This window comes from Alternaria conjuncta, assembly GCF_024043145.1.
Source record: "Alternaria conjuncta strain BMP 0040 chromosome Unknown scaffold_12, whole genome shotgun sequence".
Taxonomy (NCBI): Eukaryota; Fungi; Ascomycota; class Dothideomycetes; order Pleosporales; family Pleosporaceae; genus Alternaria; species Alternaria conjuncta.
In genome coordinates this window covers 404,943-423,610 of record NW_026250101.1, presented here as the reverse complement: position 1 = coordinate 423,610, position 18,668 = coordinate 404,943, and the positions used below count along the sequence as shown (strand labels likewise).

The 18,668-nt window shown below is 53.5% G+C and overlaps 5 protein-coding genes across 5 annotated transcripts; all 5 read left to right on the top strand.

Annotated features, from left to right (window-relative positions):
* Window positions 1–405: 405 nt before the first annotated feature.
* On the top strand, window positions 406–996 carry FIS1 (mitochondrial membrane protein; the record flags this gene model as incomplete). Its single annotated transcript, XM_051472313.1, has 2 exons — window positions 406–585; window positions 664–996. The coding sequence occupies 2 exons, from the start codon at window positions 406–408 to the stop codon at window positions 994–996; spliced, it is 513 nt and encodes a 170-aa protein (XP_051323778.1).
* Window positions 997–1,857: 861 nt separating this feature from the next.
* Window positions 1,858–3,438, top strand: J4E85_008083 (uncharacterized protein; the record flags this gene model as incomplete). The annotated part of the gene is made up of 3 exons (XM_051472312.1): window positions 1,858–2,007; window positions 2,093–2,643; window positions 2,694–3,438. The coding sequence occupies 3 exons, from the start codon at window positions 1,858–1,860 to the stop codon at window positions 3,436–3,438; spliced, it is 1,446 nt and encodes a 481-aa protein (XP_051323777.1).
* A 2,642-nt stretch (window positions 3,439–6,080) lies between these two features.
* Window positions 6,081–9,826, top strand: J4E85_008082 (uncharacterized protein; the record flags this gene model as incomplete). Its single annotated transcript, XM_051472311.1, has 2 exons — window positions 6,081–6,273; window positions 6,429–9,826. 2 exons carry the CDS (start codon window positions 6,081–6,083, stop codon window positions 9,824–9,826), a joined length of 3,591 nt encoding a protein of 1,196 aa, XP_051323776.1.
* A 4,309-nt stretch (window positions 9,827–14,135) lies between these two features.
* J4E85_008081 (uncharacterized protein) lies at window positions 14,136–15,199 on the top strand (the record flags this gene model as incomplete). Its single annotated transcript, XM_051472310.1, has 2 exons — window positions 14,136–14,223; window positions 14,274–15,199. The coding sequence occupies 2 exons, from the start codon at window positions 14,136–14,138 to the stop codon at window positions 15,197–15,199; spliced, it is 1,014 nt and encodes a 337-aa protein (XP_051323775.1).
* A 954-nt stretch (window positions 15,200–16,153) lies between these two features.
* J4E85_008080 (uncharacterized protein) lies at window positions 16,154–16,828 on the top strand (the record flags this gene model as incomplete). Its single annotated transcript, XM_051472309.1, has 1 exon — window positions 16,154–16,828. One exon carries the CDS (start codon window positions 16,154–16,156, stop codon window positions 16,826–16,828), a length of 675 nt encoding a protein of 224 aa, XP_051323774.1.
* Between the last annotated feature and the right edge of the window lie 1,840 nt (window positions 16,829–18,668).

The window sequence follows — 18,668 nt, the reverse complement described above, 5'->3', positions numbered from 1 at the left end:
ATGATTGGGTATCGCGCGAGGTTTATGTGTATAGTAGGGTTGCTTGGAGTGTTGTATGATGTTTGCGCAATCGTATCGTCTGGTATCTGGTGATGTCTATCGCGACAGGGCCATGGTGTTGATGTTCTTGTTTGGATGGCCCGTGCCAAGTCGCGTGCATGGCAACCGCGACCAAGTGGCGGAAGGCGCAGGCGTAGCGTGGCGCATGGCCGGCAGCCACGAGGCGGCGGCGTACGTCACGGTAAAAGATCGCCTGCTCGGCCTGCAGCTGGAGCTTTCACGAGACAGCCCGTAGTTTGACGCTTACCACTTGCACTAACCCATCCTCACGATACCAACTTCCGCCTCCCCCAGAGACGACTTCTCAGACCTCTCTAATTTTCTTGCGCAACACAAACAGCCGCCATGCCGCCGTCATTACCATGTGAGTGGGATAACGACTTCTGGGCCGACGAACGCTCATTCCCCTTAGATGCCGCCGATGTCGAGTCGCCGCTCAAGCCAGAGGAGCTGCAGGTTCTGCGCGCGCAGTACGAGAAGGAGGGCGAATACGTCGGTCTGCAGACGAAGTTCAACTACGCATGGGTACGGCTTCCCCGCGTCTTGTCACATTTGCACATGCGCACGGCACCACCCGCAACAAGCAAGCTCATGGTATTCTAGGGTCTGATCAAATCCACCTCCCGTCCCGACCAACAGGAAGGAGTGCGCCTCCTCTCAGAGATCTTCCGCAACTCGCGCGAGCGCCGGCGCGAATGCCTCTACTACCTCGCCCTCGGCAACTACAAGCTCGGCAACTATGCTGAAGCCCGACGGTACAACGAGCTGCTGCTGGAGTTGGAGCCCGCAAACCTCCAGGCCGGAAGCTTGAAAGGTCTCATCGACGAAAAGGTGGCAAAGGAGGGGCTTGTGGGCGCCGCTATTGTGGGAGGAATCGTGGTCGCGGCGGGCGTGGTGGGGAGCCTCTTGCTGAGGGGTGGCCCTCGAAGATCGTGAACAGGTGCCGTCGTCGCGAATCTATGACATGCGCAGCGTCGTTTGGATCACAGGTCATGACAGGCCCGCAGTCATGTTGATGAGTACATGCATAGGCGTTTGTGGTTTCTATACCTTTGGCAGGGATCGTATGGTTAATAGCAATTTTTGATATCTGTAGTATACACAAAGCTCTCCAACCAAGCAAGCGATAGCACTGACCACCTTGTCGCGCGACGTACTGTTGGATTGCTGCGGGCGACAGTCTTTGGCTGATAGAAGGCCTCAGAACTAGATGGAACACGGAAGAAGCGGGCAGAGACAACTGGTCGGACAAACGTAGAGTCAGAGCAAGACAATCAACCGCTGCCGCGTTCAAGAAGACGCGCAAGCGACTTTGCCCCCGTCTCCATTCTACATCTGTCCTCATAACTTCTTGACCCACGAAGCAAAGTGCTAGGTTAGCTTCGCCCAACTCGAGATACCGCGGGACAAATCGCTAGACCCCACTACCCCTGCACACCGAACAACGTCATTCCGGTGTCTGACAGCTTTCGCGCGAAACAACCTTGGAACTATCACCTTACGGGTAGCCTCGCCTGAGATCTCCCTCTACGCCAAACTTCCCTGAATCCTCTCCGCAATTCACTGCGATACCCCCTACCTGTCTGCTGTCGCAGCTCGCCACCATCACCTGTACTGGCAACGGCGCGTGATAGGTCCTTGACTTGAATTGATCCTCTTCCGCGCCTGCTCCCGACACAAGGCCGTAAGTCGGCTCCCGTTGCTCGAACGTTACTTCCATGCTGACATACCTCACCCAGTCTCCTTGAACCTCGCCCTACTACCCTACGTCTTATTACACGCCTCACACCTGCGACCATGGACCAGTCGACCAACCAGGATGCGCAGTCAGGAAACCCGCGGCCCGGGCACCGCGACATGATGTTTTGCCACGAGTGCGCCGACGAGTGGTATCGAGACGAACACGGCCTCTCGTGTCCAGAATGCGGCTCCGACTTCACCGAGATTGTGAGTTCAGCCGCCAAATCCAGCCTTCAGCCCGTCAGACACGACGCGAAGCGGATATGCGCCGAATTCCGCTGACACCGACTAGATCGAAGACAACAACGACCCAAGAGATGCTGCCCCCGGGATGTTTGGCCATGACGGCGACGACTCCGACTCCCTCCCTGATCTCGAGCACGCCCCAGCTCAGTTGAACCCTCACCACAACCCATGGCAGACCGACGACCCGGAGGAGGGCGACATTAGCAATGTCAGATTTACAGAAACGGGTCCGGGAAGATACAACCTGCAGGCTACCGTTACACGATCCGTATCACCCCAGGGCGGCATGGCGGTGCCTGGGTCAATAGGAGGATTCATGGCCATGTTGAACGGGCTCACTGGGGCAGCAATGCGACCACAAGGACAACAACCAGGTCAGCAACCGGGTCAGCAACCGGGTCAAGGGGAGGGTCTGTTCTCTGGCGCTGGACCAGGCACAGGCCCAAACCAGTCTGCTTTCCAGGAAGCTCAAAACCAGGGTCACGAAGGAGGACCTCAGATCCGCGGAGGAAGCTTCACATACCACGGTGGCGCTCGACTGTTCCCCGGCAATGGAAACCACCCAGGCCAGGCCGAGCCTGTGGATGAGATCACCAAGTAAGCAGGAGCGAACCGCCATATTTGGAAGCCGCTAACAAGCCAAACAGTGTCATGACTGGCCTAATGGCTGCCTTTGGGGCACCACCTCCTCGCGTCCACGCCCACAACCACCCACTCGGCGGCGCTGAGGGTACTTTCCGCGGCGAACACAACCATGGCGCTGGCGAGCAGTTCGCGGGTCACCCTATCCTACAACTATTCTCCTCTATGGGTATGATGGGCGGCCACGCTGGCAACATGGGAGATTTTGTCTACTCTCAAGAAGGCCTAGACCGCATCGTCTCCCAACTCATGGAGCAAACCTCGACGAGCAACGCGCCCGGTCCGGCAACACAAGCCGACATCGATAAACTCCCGCGTACCCACATCACCGAAGAGATGCTAGGCGACGAACACAAGGCCGAATGCAGTATATGCATGGACGAGGTCAACATCGGCGAGCAGGTGACGCTACTGCCATGCAAGCACTGGTTCCACCACCCATGTGTCTCCGCGTGGCTACTCGAGCACGACACCTGTCCACATTGTCGAAAGGGTATTACCAAGGGTGGCGAGGGCCAGGCGAACAACCCTGCGTCTGCAGACTCACAGACGGATCGTACGTCCCAGATGCCGGGTTCCTTCACTCCTTCCGGGTCGGGCACGTTCAATGATCCCTACGTCGTTCCCGCAGGATCCCCACCCCCACCGTCCAACGGTCAAGGCAGCTCGTCTGATAACGCAAATGCAGGCTCGGGCAACGGTGGCATCAGTGACCGGATACGCAGGGGTCTGTTTGGATCTCCGCAATAGGGATAAAACCCTCTTGTCGGTAATATCAAGCTAATCTTCATGTATATGCCAGGGCGGGACCGGTTCAGGAGGAGTAGAGAGGTACTGCGCGAGGCAAGACAAGTCCGCCGTGAACTTCGCTCCGGTTCTGAGTCGACCGAGCTTTTATCACCGGAGATTATTCTCAGTGGCAGACCCAATACTGAAGCGGCCCGCCGTGTATCTTCCTTTCTTAGTCCACGGGCTCGGACGCAGCGGTCAACCTCTGGAGGTGGCCCTGAGAATCCAAGCGAGTCCACTCCACAGACCACGTCTCCAGATGGCATTGCGCAACCGAGCGGGCCTTCGACGCGACGACACATACGGCGATCTGCTCGTTCAAGCACAAGGCGTCAACGGTCCGCTTGAGTCTTGCGTTGGCGTCGGTACATGGGTTTAGTGGTGGGCGTTGATGTGCTTCCTTCCCCACGCGTTTGCTCAGTGGATGCTGCATGTATATAGTTTTCCTTCTCCTCCTTAGACATCAGTATGCATAGTTATGGCGTTAACGATTCGGGTATACATCCACGGATGGGAGTTTTCAAAGTTCGCGAGCGCCAATACCATTGCTATCATGAGTTGCCTGAGTCCAGAGAATCCGAGAACATTACAGTATTGTCGTCCCTCACAGATCGCCCATGACTGCAATTGCCGTCGCCACTTTAGGATCACATGTCAATTCAAAGAACCTCCCAACCGGCGGTGTCGCCTCGACAACGCAGCCGGAAGACTTTTTCTGCCGTGATTTACGTCCTCACGCGCCACGATACGACGTTGATGCGAAGAGGCGGTGGAGCTTCACGCGCGAGTGCTGACCTGGCTAGCGCGCCGCCTTGTCAACGGGTGGGGTGCGGTTATGCAGGGCCAGTCCGTGAAATGACTAGGTTCTGGGGTGCAGTGGTTTTGCGGTGAAGAGACTGCACGACGCAAGGTGATATGAATTGCACTCGAGCTAAGAGGGGAGGAGGTTGGGGAAACTACGATCACAGCCACTTTCGGGCTTTGAAGATGGCCTTCGGCGAGGTAGCCGGAGTTTGAGGATGGCAACGTGACGGTCCGAGAGAGGATTGGCGAGGCGAATGGACTGACTGGGCATGGCAAGAAATAATTCAGCGGACCCGATCGAACAACGCATCAACGCTTCGACCGCCCATCACGGAAAGGCCCTGCATGACAATTGCGCGCGCGTCCAGAGTGTCCTTGTCTCAGCAGAGTCGAGGCGACCAGTCGGCACGACACTTTGCTCCAACTCTGAGACGAAACGTTTTTGCAAAAGGAAAGACCGTGTTCCTGCAAGCCATTGGGGTTCGCATAACATCAGATCATGCCGAGTCACACGTCGACGCGCCCGTGGCCGTGCGCGGAGCCCTACGCTGGAGCCCACGATCTCCGACGATGATGTGCTGGCTAAGGCTTATCGATTGCTCGCCCAACTTCCTGTAATCGAATGCCGAAGCTATGTACGTCGTGATCGTGATACTACGTGCATGGCTGTGATTGGCACGAGGTGACGCGCTCCGGTGGGGAGGACACGTCGTGTGTTGAGGGCGTGGGCGGGTACAAAACCTCGAGGGCCTCATCAAACTTGTCGTCGACGTGCCAAAAGCAAGGACATCGTCCTCAGCGACGTCGCATGGCTGGGTAGTCAGCACACGGGTTGTCGTCGAGGAAGCCCTGGCAGACCCTAGTCGAGGCGGTAAGAAGCAAAGTGGAGCCGCTTGGGAGCTTTGACAGCGCCGGCCTCGACGTCCATCTGCGTTGTGCTTGCATTAATGCCTGTCCAGCCTCGCCCATGCCAATTGTGCTACCGTGTCGCAGCGTTACATGACTGGCTCGTGCCTCCCCTCGAAGATGTATATACCTCGTAGCGGACGTCTAGCGCCCGACAATCCACCAGGCTTGCATGCAGGATCCAACGTGTTGTTGTGCTTGTACATAAGTAAAGCTCCATTTCGTTACCGTGCGGTGAGGAGACTTGACGGCCCGCCCAGATTCAGAAAGGGCAACAAAATTTTCAGCATACTTGATTGGACTGGCTCGCGCGGGAAACAGTGGCGCTTTCAACAGAGGGAACTGATAGCAGTAGAGCGTGAATCATGCCGAGCTGGGGCAGGAAAGAAAGCTATGAGTGAGTGCTACCCGTCACCTTCCCCTCTGCCTCCCCCTCCACCCCTCACCACTGCTCCCTCTGTCTGAGGACATTACGATACACGCCTCTTTTCTTCTTGTTGCTTTTGGTAAGAGGCTCTCGCCCACGATAGCTCGCTGTCGTGTGGTATACCCTAACATATTTTTTTCTTACACCACTGTTGGCCCGTCCTATCTGCCATACATTAATGCTTTGCGGCCATTGTCGCTCACCTACAAAGTCACCAGAGCCCCCACTAACACCGCCTCGCAGGGCCTCTTCGAGAGAGCAGAAGCAGATCCTCGCTGATATCAACACGGGATCTCAGAAATTCAGTAGACGGCTGCTACCACCACGAACGATAAGCAACAAGCGAAACGGGACGATCGACCCTCTACCTGCTCCGATTACTGGCGAAGCAAGCCAGCAAGAAGAGCGTCGAGGCCGGAAATCGACGAGCTCCCTGCGACCGGGACTCCCCAAACGAACCAGCAGTATGAAGAGAGCGTACAACTATTTCTTCGGCGGACCTGCACCGGTACCGGCCACGGCCGAGCCAGCGACGCCCGCCGTGACAACCGACGCGACGCCGCCGAGCAAGGTCGAGTCGAGCACGCAGGACAATGGCGTCGACACGCCGCCCGAGACACCACGTGAGGCGCCCACACGGTTAAGTGAAGACGAAGCAGGTACGTGACGCTCTCCGCACACCACCCCCCACCTACCCAATCCATAACAATGCCAGCAGCATTCCCCCACTATCCTCTCTCCCTGCACTCGCGGGCGTCTCCACTAAACCAGAATATTCCCGCTCATCACATACTAACGCACCATGCCCCAACAGCAGACTCGCCCTCGCCGCCCTCACCACAGGCGTCCGACAGCCTCGAGACGCAGATCGAGAAGCTGAAGCGGAAGCTCAAGCACGCCGAAGCCGACCTCGACGAAGCCCAGCGCGTCGCCGCCACACAGGATGAGCACGTGCGCACGCTCGAGGACGACCACGAGGAGCGCAAGAAGGAGTTCGAGGCCCGCGAGCAGTCGCTGCAGCAGGACAAGAAGGACCTCGAGGAGCACATGGTCAGCGTCGTCGTCCAGCAGGTGCGCGAGGCCAAGGCCAAGGAGAGGAACACCGTCCGCGACGAGTGCGAGGCCGAGTTCAACGCAAAGATCGCCGACATCAACAAGGAGGCTGAGGAGCTCCGTGCCACCGTCGCCGACCTCGAGAAGCAGATTGCCTCGTACAAGGAGGAGGTCGAGCAGCTCAAGGCCAAGCTCGACGGCGACAAGTCCGCCGGCGCCGAGTCGGTCGACAGGTCCGAGGTCGAAGCCAAGGAGACTGAGCTCGCCAGCGCCAAGTCGCAGTTGGAAGAGCTCACTGCCGAGAAGAGCAAGACCGAGAAAGACCTTGCCGACGCTCTTGCCACGATTGACGACCTCAAGGCTCAGACTGTTGCCAAGGACGAACTCGACACTCTCGCCGCCGACCGCGACGCGCACAAGACCAAGGTTGAGGAGCTTGCCGCCGAGGTTGCCGTTCTGAGGACACAGATTGACGAGTTGGAAGGCCTGAAGGCGAAGCACGCTGAGCTCGAGGCCGCCCACAGCAAGCTCTCCGATGAGCTCGCCGCCCGCGGTACCCAGGACGCTGACGCTGACAAGGCGTCGAAAGAAGAGGCTGATGGCCTTCGCAGCACCATTGCCGAGCTCCAGGCTTCCCTCAAGGAGGCTAAGGACACTCTCGACCAGAAGGCTGCTGAGCTCGACGCCAAGACCAAGGAGCACGCTGATGCCGCCGACCAAGTCACTTCGCTTACCGAGTCCTCCAAGGGCGAGGTTGAGAGCTTGAAGACTGAGATCGCCGAACTCCAGGAGAAGCTGAAGACCGCCGACATGTCCAAGGGCGATGCTGATGAGCTCGCTCAGAAGGTATCCTCCCTCGAGAAGTCGTTGAAGGAGGCACAAGATGAGCTTGCGGCCAAGACATCTGAGCTCGAGGCTTCTTCATCCTCTCTCGCATCCGAGAAGGACGCCGCCGTCAAGGCTGCCGAAGAGGCCAAGAGCGAAGTCGACGCTCTCACCACCAAGATCTCCGAACTCGAAGCTTCCCTCAAGGAGTCGCAAGATAGCCTCTCCGCCAAGGACGCTGAGCTCGAGACCGCTAAGGGTGACGCATCCAAGGCTGTGGGCTCCGCAAAGGACGAGGTTGCCAGCCTCCAGAGCACCGTCAGCAAACTTGAGGCCGAGATAGAATCCGCCAAGGGCTCCTCCGACGAGCAGACTACCGCTGCGAAGAAGGAGGCCGCCGAGGCTCGCGAGGCTGTTACCAAGCTCGAGGAGGAGCTGAAGGCCGCCAAGGACGAGTCTAGCAAGGCTTCTGAGGCTTCCAACTCCAAGGTCACCGAACTCGAGACCTCGCTCAAGGAGGCCCAGGACAGCCTTGCCGCTAAAGAGTCTGAGCTTACCGCCGCGAAGGAGGAGGCTACCAAGGCCGTTGAGTCGTCCAAGGGTGATGCTGAGGGTCTGCACAAGACTATCGCTAACCTCGAGGCGTCGCTCAAGGAGGCCAAGGACAGCCTTTCGTCGAAGGAGTCTGAACTTGAGACTGCCAAGGGTGAGACCACTAAGGCTACTGAGGAGTCCAGCTCCAAGATCTCCGAGTTGGAGGCTAGCTTGAAGCAAGCCCAGGATGACCTCACCGCCCACAAGGCCGAGCTAGAGACCGCGAAGAGCGAAGGTGGCAAGGCTGCTGAGCTCGAAGCATCTCTCAAGGAGGCAAAGGACGCCCTCGCATCCAAGGAGTCTGAGTTGGAAGCCGCCAAGTCAGAAGCCAGCACTGCTACCGAGTCGTCTAGCTCCAAGATCGCAGAGCTTGAGGCTTCCCTCAAGGCTGCTCAAGAGAGCCTGACCGCGAAGGAGTCTGAGCTGGAGGCCAAGTCCGCTGACGCTGGCAAGGTCTCTGAGCTTGAGGAGCAACTCGCCTCTGCCAAGTCTGAGCTCGAGGCTGCCACCAAGGAATCGCAATCAACCAAGGAAGAGGCCGATGGCCTCCGCAGCAAGATTACAGACCTCGAGACCTCCGCCAAGGGTGGTGCCGATGAGTCTGCTGCCAAGATTGCAGAGCTTGAGGCATCGCTCAAGGAGACTACGAGCAAGCTCGAGGCGAAGGAAGCTGAACACTCCGAGTCACTCAAGGCTGCTCAGTCATCGAGCGAAGACAAGGTTGCCGCTCTCGAGAAGGAGCTTGCCGACGCGAAGGCTGAGGCGAGCAAGGTTGCCGACCTCGAGGCATCTCTCAAGGACGTCACCAGTAAGCTTGAGGCTAAGGAGGCTGCTGCATCATCTGGAGATGAGAAGGTCGCCTCTTTGGAGAAGGACCTCGCCACCGCTCAGGAATCACTGGAGGAGACCAAGAAGGCTAAGGACGCTGTCGAGGAGGAGCTCAAGGCATCCAAGCAGGCTGAGGCTGAGGCGAAGGAGGGTGCTTCCAAGGCATCTTCTGTTGAGTCTGAGCTCGCTGACCTCAAGGCCTCGGCTGAGAAGTCGACTGCCGAGAAGAGCGAGCTTGAGGAGAAGATCAAGGCCAACGATGCTAAGATCGCTGAGCTCGAGTCTACCGTCGAGACCGCCAAGGCCAAGGAGTCTGAACTCACCGCCCTCCAGGCCAAGCTCGACGAGGCCACCGCTGCCTCCGAGACCGCGACCAAGGACCTTGAGACCTCCAAGACCGAAACTGCCGACGCTAAGAAGTCCCTCGAGTCCCTTCAGGCTACCCTGAAGGAGCAAGAGGAGAAGACCAGCGCCCTGACATCCGATGCCGAAGCCGCGAAGAAGGAGCGTGACGACATCAAGACGGAACTCGCCAGCGCCAAGGAGCAACTCGAGAAGGCTCAGGCTGAGCAAGAGGAACTCAAGAAGGCCAACGCCGAGATCTCTTCCAAGGCCGAATCCAAGGAATCCGCCGCACCCGCCGTCGAGCCTGCCCCTGAGCAAGTCGCCACCGAGCCCGTTGCCGAGCCCGTCGCTGAAGCCAAGGTAGAGCCCGAAGCCGTTGCTGATGTTCCCGTTGTCGATGGTGCTGCCGAGACCGAAGCTCCCAAGGAGGCTGAGGAGCCAAGCACACCCACCACACCTACCACGCCTGGCAACCAAGCCGAAGAGGAAGACGGCGAGGCGAACGGCGAGGCTACACCCAGCTCGGGGAAGAACAAGAAGAAGAACAAGAAGAAGGGTAAGAAATAAGCGTGAAGATGACGACGCTTGTTTGATGATACCTTTTTCTTAGTACGAGTACGAGTATGAGATGATGAAAAGATGAGAAGTGGAAGTGGAAGATGGATGGGAAGTTGCATTATACCCTTGCTGCACTGGCACCCTCCCTTTTTGAAGATGGTGGGGTGGCTGTGGGAGGATTTTAGATTGTTTTGTTTTGTTTTGTTTGTCTTGCCGTCGTGTTTTGTATTGCGGTTGCGACCCTGATCCCTCTCCTCCTCAGTAATGACCGCCTTTACGCCCTTCGCATGAGTATGAGATGGATGAATGGATGGATGGATGGATGATAGGGATGATAAGGAACATGAGTCATGTAGATAATGAAAAGACACCTTTTTGCGCTTTATATACTTCTATACACTTCTCAAATTGGTTGATGTGATATGTTCATGTCTATCGCAAGTGTCGAAATCGTAACACGACCTTTCGCCGCGTATACTGTTCTTTCTCCGAGCTTCCGGGGCTGTTCGCCTTGTCCAACATCCCAAGTACGTCCGCGTACCCCTCAGAAGTCGAGGGACTTGAGGCCGGGCATACGTGTCGTGGCACGGGGACGGTAGATGTGAAGAACTATTTGTACTGCGCCTATGGCAGCGTAGACTAACTTCGATGTACTCGTACGTAGCAAGTTCTTCGACTAGCATTCAACTTCTATTCGTTGATTTGGTTGTAATACGTTGAAGAGGCTGGCCCTACTACTTAGTAGAAGAAGGTACGCAGTATGACACAAAAGCGGTAGATGTAAAGAGCTAGTCATACTGCACCTATGACGGCCGCAGACTAATTTCGATGTTCACGCATACAGCAAGTCCTTTCGCCAAAATCAAACGTTCATTCGTCGACTTGGTTGCAATGCGCCAAAGTGGCTGACTCTACTACTTGAAAGAAGAAGGTACGTACTTTAGTAGGAGTTCGTGTAGCACGGGAAGTCGCGACTATGCCGAAGCGGAGCGGTGCAACGTTGTTAGTTGTGTTTTCTTTGTACGACACGGAGGCGTTTTGTAGATGTATATATGAGTATGAGTCTACGAAAGCTATGTCCGCACACATCCTCGTCTCTCTTTCTTGATACTTGCTATCTCTACACCAGCACTACATACAGCCCGCAATAATGACTAAAGCACCTTTCTTGATACTTCTCTTCATCACGACGGCAACCTGTCTCTCCATCACCGTCAACAACAACTGGCATGACCAGTCGGTCCTTGCACCCAAGTGCTTAAACAGGTTTGGTACACTCTCCTCTCTCTCGTCTCGTGCTTACGCTCGCCTTTCATCCACTACTGTACAACAAAAGCATCTCAGCATGGTGAACGTGTCATCATGTCAAGGCTAATCATACATGGCAGACTGGTGCAACCGTGACATCGACGAGCCACAGATATGCTGCAAGGGGTTGATGTGTAGGGAGAGTGACCTGCACCAGACAATTCATGAGTGTCTGAAGCCGTTACTTGTGCAAGTCGAGACTCTCGGAGAACCGGAATGTCGGATTGTGAAGCGTGAGTCTCAATGTTCCCTCCTCTTCTCTCCGCTTCTCACATATGTGCATTTTATTACGTCTCCTTGATACTATGACGGTGTAGCTGATCGTATTCTAGAACATTGCAGGCCGCTTCCTGATCGCCCGCAGGAGGGATGTTGTAAGGGGATGGTGTGTGAGAGGAGGTGGGATGGACATGGGCATTTGGACGATTGGCATATGTGCTATGACCAGGAGAGTTTGGAGCTATGATGGATGCACTGAGCAACCGAGGGGTATGTGAGAGAGAAGACTTGGGGAGAATTAGGCAGATAGATGGTGCACGAGCGTTATGAAGCATTGATACGGGTATCTTTGATGCCGGAGTGAGCGTGACACGGGGTGTGTGAGTCTCAAGAAGCTTTGATATGAGGATGCAGCGAACTACGCGGCGTGTAATGATATCGAAGCTTTGATACGGCAATTCAGCCTTGCACAGTAGGGTCACATACGTCATCATATGGGTGCGTGTATGGTGTCGAAAGTGTTGAGGAAGCCGGAGAGTTGTTAGTCACGGAGAAATTAGAGGTTGTTGTTCATACGGCGCACTTTGCGGTGAGAGGTGGACGAATGGACTGGGCGTTTTGTATACACCTTAGTGGTGAGACACGTCGCCGGCTTGTGCTGCTGTGGCTGGAATACTGGGTCATCTGAGTGTCTGTTGCTGAAAAGTCGGTGGTGTACGAGAGAAGCTCGTTTTCGCTGCCTCCGGCTCATCCCATTCGTTGTTTACACCTCCTTGGGTGTGAGTCTTACACACCATCCCTTCTCAATCGAATCAACCTGCTAGCGTTGAAGACAGTGCGGCGCATAGTCCTGCTGCGTTGGAAGGGAGAGTGTGATAATCCATTCGACACATGGCATGCAGTTAGAACGTCAAGCTCGACTCCAGACGTTGAGAAGAAAGGCCCGAAGCTGACAATAGCATCATGCGTGGCGAGGAATGCTTTTTCGTTCTTCGAACCTTAGCGCACAGCGCGCAACAGCAGGATCGTCATGCTTATTTGCCTCACGCACCGAGACCCGGACCAGAAAAGTGTCGGAACATTCTGTAGTCTCGAAACACGAGTTGCATGCTGATCTCACGATAACTGCGAGCAGTTCGGTCGCCGACTCTCGCGTTTTAGTCTCCGTCGCACTTAGAATGTTGAGACAACGAGAAGAAAAGTGCGATGAGCTTGCGGAAGTAGGAAGCGTAGGAGTCTTTGCGAAACAATGATGGTGTGTATAATAAGGAGATGGATGTCGGCTCCAGCCTCGTTCAAATTTGCTTTACCATGAGTACCCAACTTTCCTCGTTCGCCATGAAGATCACCATCCACCTACTCTTCGCACTTGCGTCATCGGCCGCTTCATTATCTCTGCACGAGTCTAGACAAACATCTTGTCAACCTCTCGGTGGTGCGTTGTCAATCCCTCTGCTGTTCAACTGCGGGCATGAAAGCAATATGGAAGGCGCGTGCGTGCATTTAGCTAATGATGAGCAGAACATTGCCTTGCTGATCCCGGCGACTTCCCTCAAGACGGTTGCTGTAAGGAATTCAGCTGTGAGCAACGCAGAGATCCATGTTTCGGTATTCTGGGACCATTCAAATGTTACGACACGGCTGCTCCTGATGAAGAATGTACTATAACGAGGACGGAGTGATGGGATTGAACGCGGGGTCGGGTTGTGGTGTTGGTAGCGGAAGATGCCGCGGTAGATCCCGTGACAATACTATCGATAATGGTGACTTAGCGCACGGCAGTCTAGCATGTCCGTAAATGTTAGAAGATGAACAACGTGATGAACGATGCCGTTGAGATGCGTCGTGGTTCTAGTCCACCGCTCCATTGATGTGATCGCCTGACCCCGCTTTGGGCGGACCGAGCGGGCGCTAGGCGGGTCCTGCATCCCCAACGATGTTTGCTCTTTCCCATCCTTCTTTCTGCACCCCGACTTCACGATGTTGTTCCTGTCACTCCACATACCCGAGATCTTCGCAAATGTTAGCACTTCCTCGATATCCAGCTAGGCATGTAGGCTAGCTGACCGTCGAAGCCTGGTGCAAACAGCTTTGGAGGTCGTGCACCTGTGTCGCCTGAAGCGTGCCCAACTCCAATTCAGCTTCATATCACTACTCACGGTCTTGAGATGAGACACCTTGTCTTCTGAGAAGAGCTGCAAGTTTGGTCTTCAGATGTTGTAGATGTTGAGAAGTACACGGCATAGCATGTCCCAAAAGAACATGAACGCGCTGGCTTTGGTCGAAGGATCGCCTCATCCCCGTTTCATGTGACGAGTGAAGCAATGGTTCATGTCCATGGCGCGCACTGCTGTCTCCGAATCTGGTATTCTCGCAGTAATGCACTGGTCGGCTCCATGGTCGGTATTGGAAGAATGGTGCAGACGCGCGATCAGATTCAGGCGTAGACGCAATGCTCCCCACGAGCCGACGGACTTCTCACCGCTATGGCGATGCACTGGTAAAGTGGCCGTTGAACAGTGCTTCTGGAACGTTTCTGGTAGCTTTGATTAGCACAGATCCGATCTTCATGCGTGCAGTCACGACGATGCCAAAAAAGCACCATCAACACCGTGCACTGGAAGAAGCATCAGGATAGACACCGACACATTCGAGCATATAAGACTACATCTCATACCACCTCATTGCTCATCAGCTCATTACATCTCATTCACACAACAGTCACTACTATACCCTAATACCTTCTAATAATTCTTACGATCTTTCCAACCGAATTCATTCAAACGCAAATATGAAGTTCTTCGCTATCATCGCTGCTGCTCAGCTCGCCACTGCTCTTCCTTTGGCCAAAGAGGATGACTCCAAGGCCTGCTCCGGTGGTATGTCGCATTCTGCCATCGCTTCCGTTTTCCCCACTGACCAGACACAGTTACCTGCCCAGTCACAGAGGCCTTAGGCTCTTCTGTTCCAGCGGTCCCTGGCATGAAGCGCACCTTGTTCGACGACGTTCTTGGCAAGCCCGCGAAGGACGAGGAGGAGAAGGAGAAGCCTGAGGAGGAAGAGAAGGAGAAGAAGGAGCCTTCTTACTACGTCACTCCCTCCAAGGAGGACTTGAGCTACGACGAGCTCAAGCCCGAGATGGAGGAGTCCTACGAGGCCATCCCCAAGGAGACCGAAGAGTCTACTGACGAGCTTGAGTCTTACGACGAGGTTCTCTCCAAGAGGACTCTCGGCGACTTGTTCGGCATGGACGACGAGGACTCTTACGAGGAGACCAAGCCCGAAGTCACCAGCTCCGCCTACGAAGCTAAGCCCACGCCCAGCCAGGGTTACGAGCACGCTCCCAAGCCTTCCATGGCCTACGAGCATGTTCCTGAGCCCAGCAAGGCTTACGGCGCCGTTCCCACCCCCAGCAAGGAGGCCTACGAGTCTGTTCCCACTCCCAGCCAGGCTTACGAGCACGTTCCTGAGCCCAGCAAGGCTTACGGCGCTGTCCCTACTCCCAGCAAGGAGGCTTACGAGCATGTCCCCGAGCCCAGCAAGGCCTACGGCGCTGTTCCCACCCCCAGCAAGGAGGCCTACGAGCACGCTGAGCCCAGCAAGGCCTACGGCGCCGTCCCCACTCCCAGCATGGTCCACGAGTACACCAAGCCCAGCATGGTCCACGAGAAGCCCACCCCTTCCTTCGGCTCTTACGAGTCTGCCCCCACCCCCGTCAAGGACACCTACGAGTCTTACCCCGCTGAGGACTCCTACGAGGAGGGCACTGAGGAGAAGGCTGAGGAGGAGACTGAGGAGGAGACTGAGGGTGGTGACATGCTCGGTGGCCTTCTCGATGGTCTCCTCAAGAACTAAGCCGCGCCGATGATCGCAGCCTATGTGTGATGCTACCATCACCATGAAAAATTGGATGGAAAAGTTGTGTTTGACTCTTCATATTCAAAGCAAGCCCTTACGGCTTCTTTCGTTTGTCTATAGCTCGTTTGAGCCCCCCTTTGCAGTCGTTCTGGTTAGCCAGCTCGAATGTGTACATGTACTTAGACTAGTATCCTCAAAATTGCAATTGTTATTCTGCTATCTTTCTGCCCCATGTTGTAAGTGACACATCAACAGCAGTCCGCTGTCCAGTGCTTGTGAACGGTCGTTACTCTACTGGCATCGGTCTGAGAATCATCGCTGTTGCCAATGAGTTTGGGACTCCCATACCTACACTCTGCCAGCTATACTTTGCGCGAGAGTCTAACTGACACTACTGCATTCTATGCATTTCTAATCAGCACAACCTCTTGAATGTCTACGATCACGGTCTCTAATGATCTTTTTGCGGGGTCAGGCTGAAGATTCATCAGCCTGGTGCCATCGTGCCGCCTGCAGCGATAATAAACCAATGATACCGTCACAAGGGTTTGGAATGCGATTAAGAGCCTTAAGGCATGATCTCTCATTCGCAGACGCCGTCAAGCGTGCCAAGGAAACATATGCGATGCCGCAGGTATGTCTACATCCGGCGTCGTGGTGTTGCGATAAGAGCGTCAGGCTCTATCAGAATTAGCCGTAGATCTCTCATTAGTCGGCCTTTGATGAAGGCATCTTGCAAAGCCTGAATAGTGCACCGATCAGTTGTCTGTAGAGTGTTCATGCGTCACCCATGACGGCTGGCGACACGAACCTCCTTGCGTATCGCCTCCGACAACACGAAAGTAGCATATATAAACGCCGTGGAGATTGCGTGTAAGTTGCTCGTCAGTCCAGCTCACCCTGGCTTCTATCCTACCTCCTCCCAAGCCTTCCGTGCAAACCCTTGCAAACATGGAATTCGAACCATACACCTCCCACCACTTCAACACCGCCCCAGACATCCACGATGCCTACAAAACCTACGAGAGCCAGAATCTAGAGTATTTCATTTGCACGACAATCCGAGACATGTTCGTCGCCCACAGCGTCCACAATCTCTTCGGCCTCACTCTTCTTCACAACCACTTCAAGCTCGAGGAAGCCGAGAAGCTCGTTCATGTCGACAACATCGCGCAACCTTGGAACGACCATACGGCCCGCAAAGAGCTCCTGGCTGATGTCGTCCCAACGCAATGGCGTTTCACCGACAGCGGTATCGCGCCATTCGAGTTCAGTTGGACTGGAAATGACCGCAGTATCTCCGACTTTGACATACAGGAACACCAAGTCTTCTTGCAGGAGCTACAGGCGTTTCTCAAGCTGCAAAGCTGGTTGGGTGTCTTCGGGGTGCAGTATTTGGACACCTCGGTGCAGGCGATTGGCGAAGAGAATGTGCCTGTGGAGATGACGAGGGAGAGAGTGAACATCACGCTTCCTTTTGTGCTGAACGAAGGAGATGAGCTGGCGAACTTTGAAGTTCTGTGGTCCTTTGATCCGATGATTCAGTTGAAGAAGTGTTGTATTGGGAAGTGTCTCGACAAACAGTCTGGACACCCCAAGTCTCATACACACAAGACTTGCACTTAATAGAGGTGACGGTACAAACGACGGGCGGCCTATTTAACGACTAGCTAAGACCCTATCAACTTTGTTCGTTCACTATTGTCACATAGCACATCGATGTAGACATCCGCAACAAAACGAAATCATGAACACGAAAGCATGTCACTCAGTGTAAGGCAAGTCGCGCCCTTCCGCCTGCGATCTGCAGTAAGCATTGCGTTATCCCACGCGATCCAACGTGAGATCAGCACCCGGCCCTCCTCGGGCTGATCCCTGACATACGCCCCGTGACCGTGCTTTCGTCTCCGTCAGATCAGAACGGATCAGATGCACCGAACAGTCGGTCTGCCCCGATGAACGCGTATGACATGCTGAACCTGGGGCTCTGCTGAGAAGATGCACGTGGTTATGCCCAAAAGCGGCTCGTGGTTTATCTAATAGGAGTATGTGTAACTCTAAGGATTGCAATCTCTCTTATTTAGTAAGAAGTACCTTTACGTATATAGTAGTTATGTAATTTAGAAATTATAAGTAGCTTATCTTACTCTATATTATTATAGTACTATAAATAAAATAAAAAAACTAAACTTTAGAATTATATATATACTAAAGTAAGTTAACTATAAAAAAATATAAAATATATACTTTAGTATCTTTATTACTTATATAACTTATACTATATTAGTATTTTAAATTTCTATATTTTAAGTTAATACTTAAAGCACTATAACTAGCTTTTATAAAATATTAGTACTAACTTTTAATATTTTTACTTTTTTTACTTTACTTAGTACTTTAAAAGGTATTAAGAATTTAAGTTAAATATATACTAGCTTTAAAAACACTAGTATTTTTAGTTAATATAAGTAGTAGCTTTAAGAGAACTTTATTTACTATAGCTATTTATAAAGTATATAGTAATACTATTTACTATAAATATAGCTAACTATATAAGTAATACTTTTTAAGCTAAAGACTTTCTAAAAAAAAAAAAAAATATAGTAAAAAGTTTCTTTTATTAACTTAAATAGCTTAGCTATATACTAATAAATTTTAAGAAGTTATACTTTATAAGTAATACTTATAGCTACTTACTCTAGAGAGTTTACGCTAATAACTACTTTTATAGTTATAGTTTATAAATTAACTAAAAGTTTAAGAGATAAAAAGAGATAAAAATAGTAGTAGCTATTAAGTAATAAAATCTATATTTAGGCAAATGTAGTTTTATGTGTGTCTTATGTAGGCTGAACGCGAAGGAACGACTAGGAGTATGTGTGGTAAGCGTGATCTATCTGCTCGGGCGTATTTCACGGTGAAGGTATCTAGTATTACGCCTTGGCCAGATGTTCTGCCTCTTGGGGGTTGAAATCTGGTCTAGGCCGTTTGGGTCGTACTAAACATACAAGCAACATGTTCTCGTGATGCGAACATATGGAACGCATGCGGCACGGTTAGTTGCGACGATAATTCGCCGTCGCTAACGACTCCCTATAAACCATCAGGGTCTGGACTCAGCGTGGGATAGTCTTCATCAAGGCATGTGACTTCGTGACCAGGATTGATCGCCTGAACATCTTGTGTGACACGGGTCCTCGGCGTCGGGACAACTACTGGTCATCTGTGAGGGCCCTTGTATGCCCACCGCCCATTCCGCCTCGTTAACGTGCGCGATATGCTGAGATCATAACACCTACTCTGATAAGCTCAGCTGATGCCTATATCGCATCCGGTGCCGCGGAAGTCGTAGCTCCTTGGCAAGTGTTAGGCAGTGGTCAGGATTGGGGCCAAAGGTTGACTGCGCCCTCTATTGTGGCGGAGCTCGCATAACTTGACATGTTGGGTGCGGGCCAGGCTGCGGAGA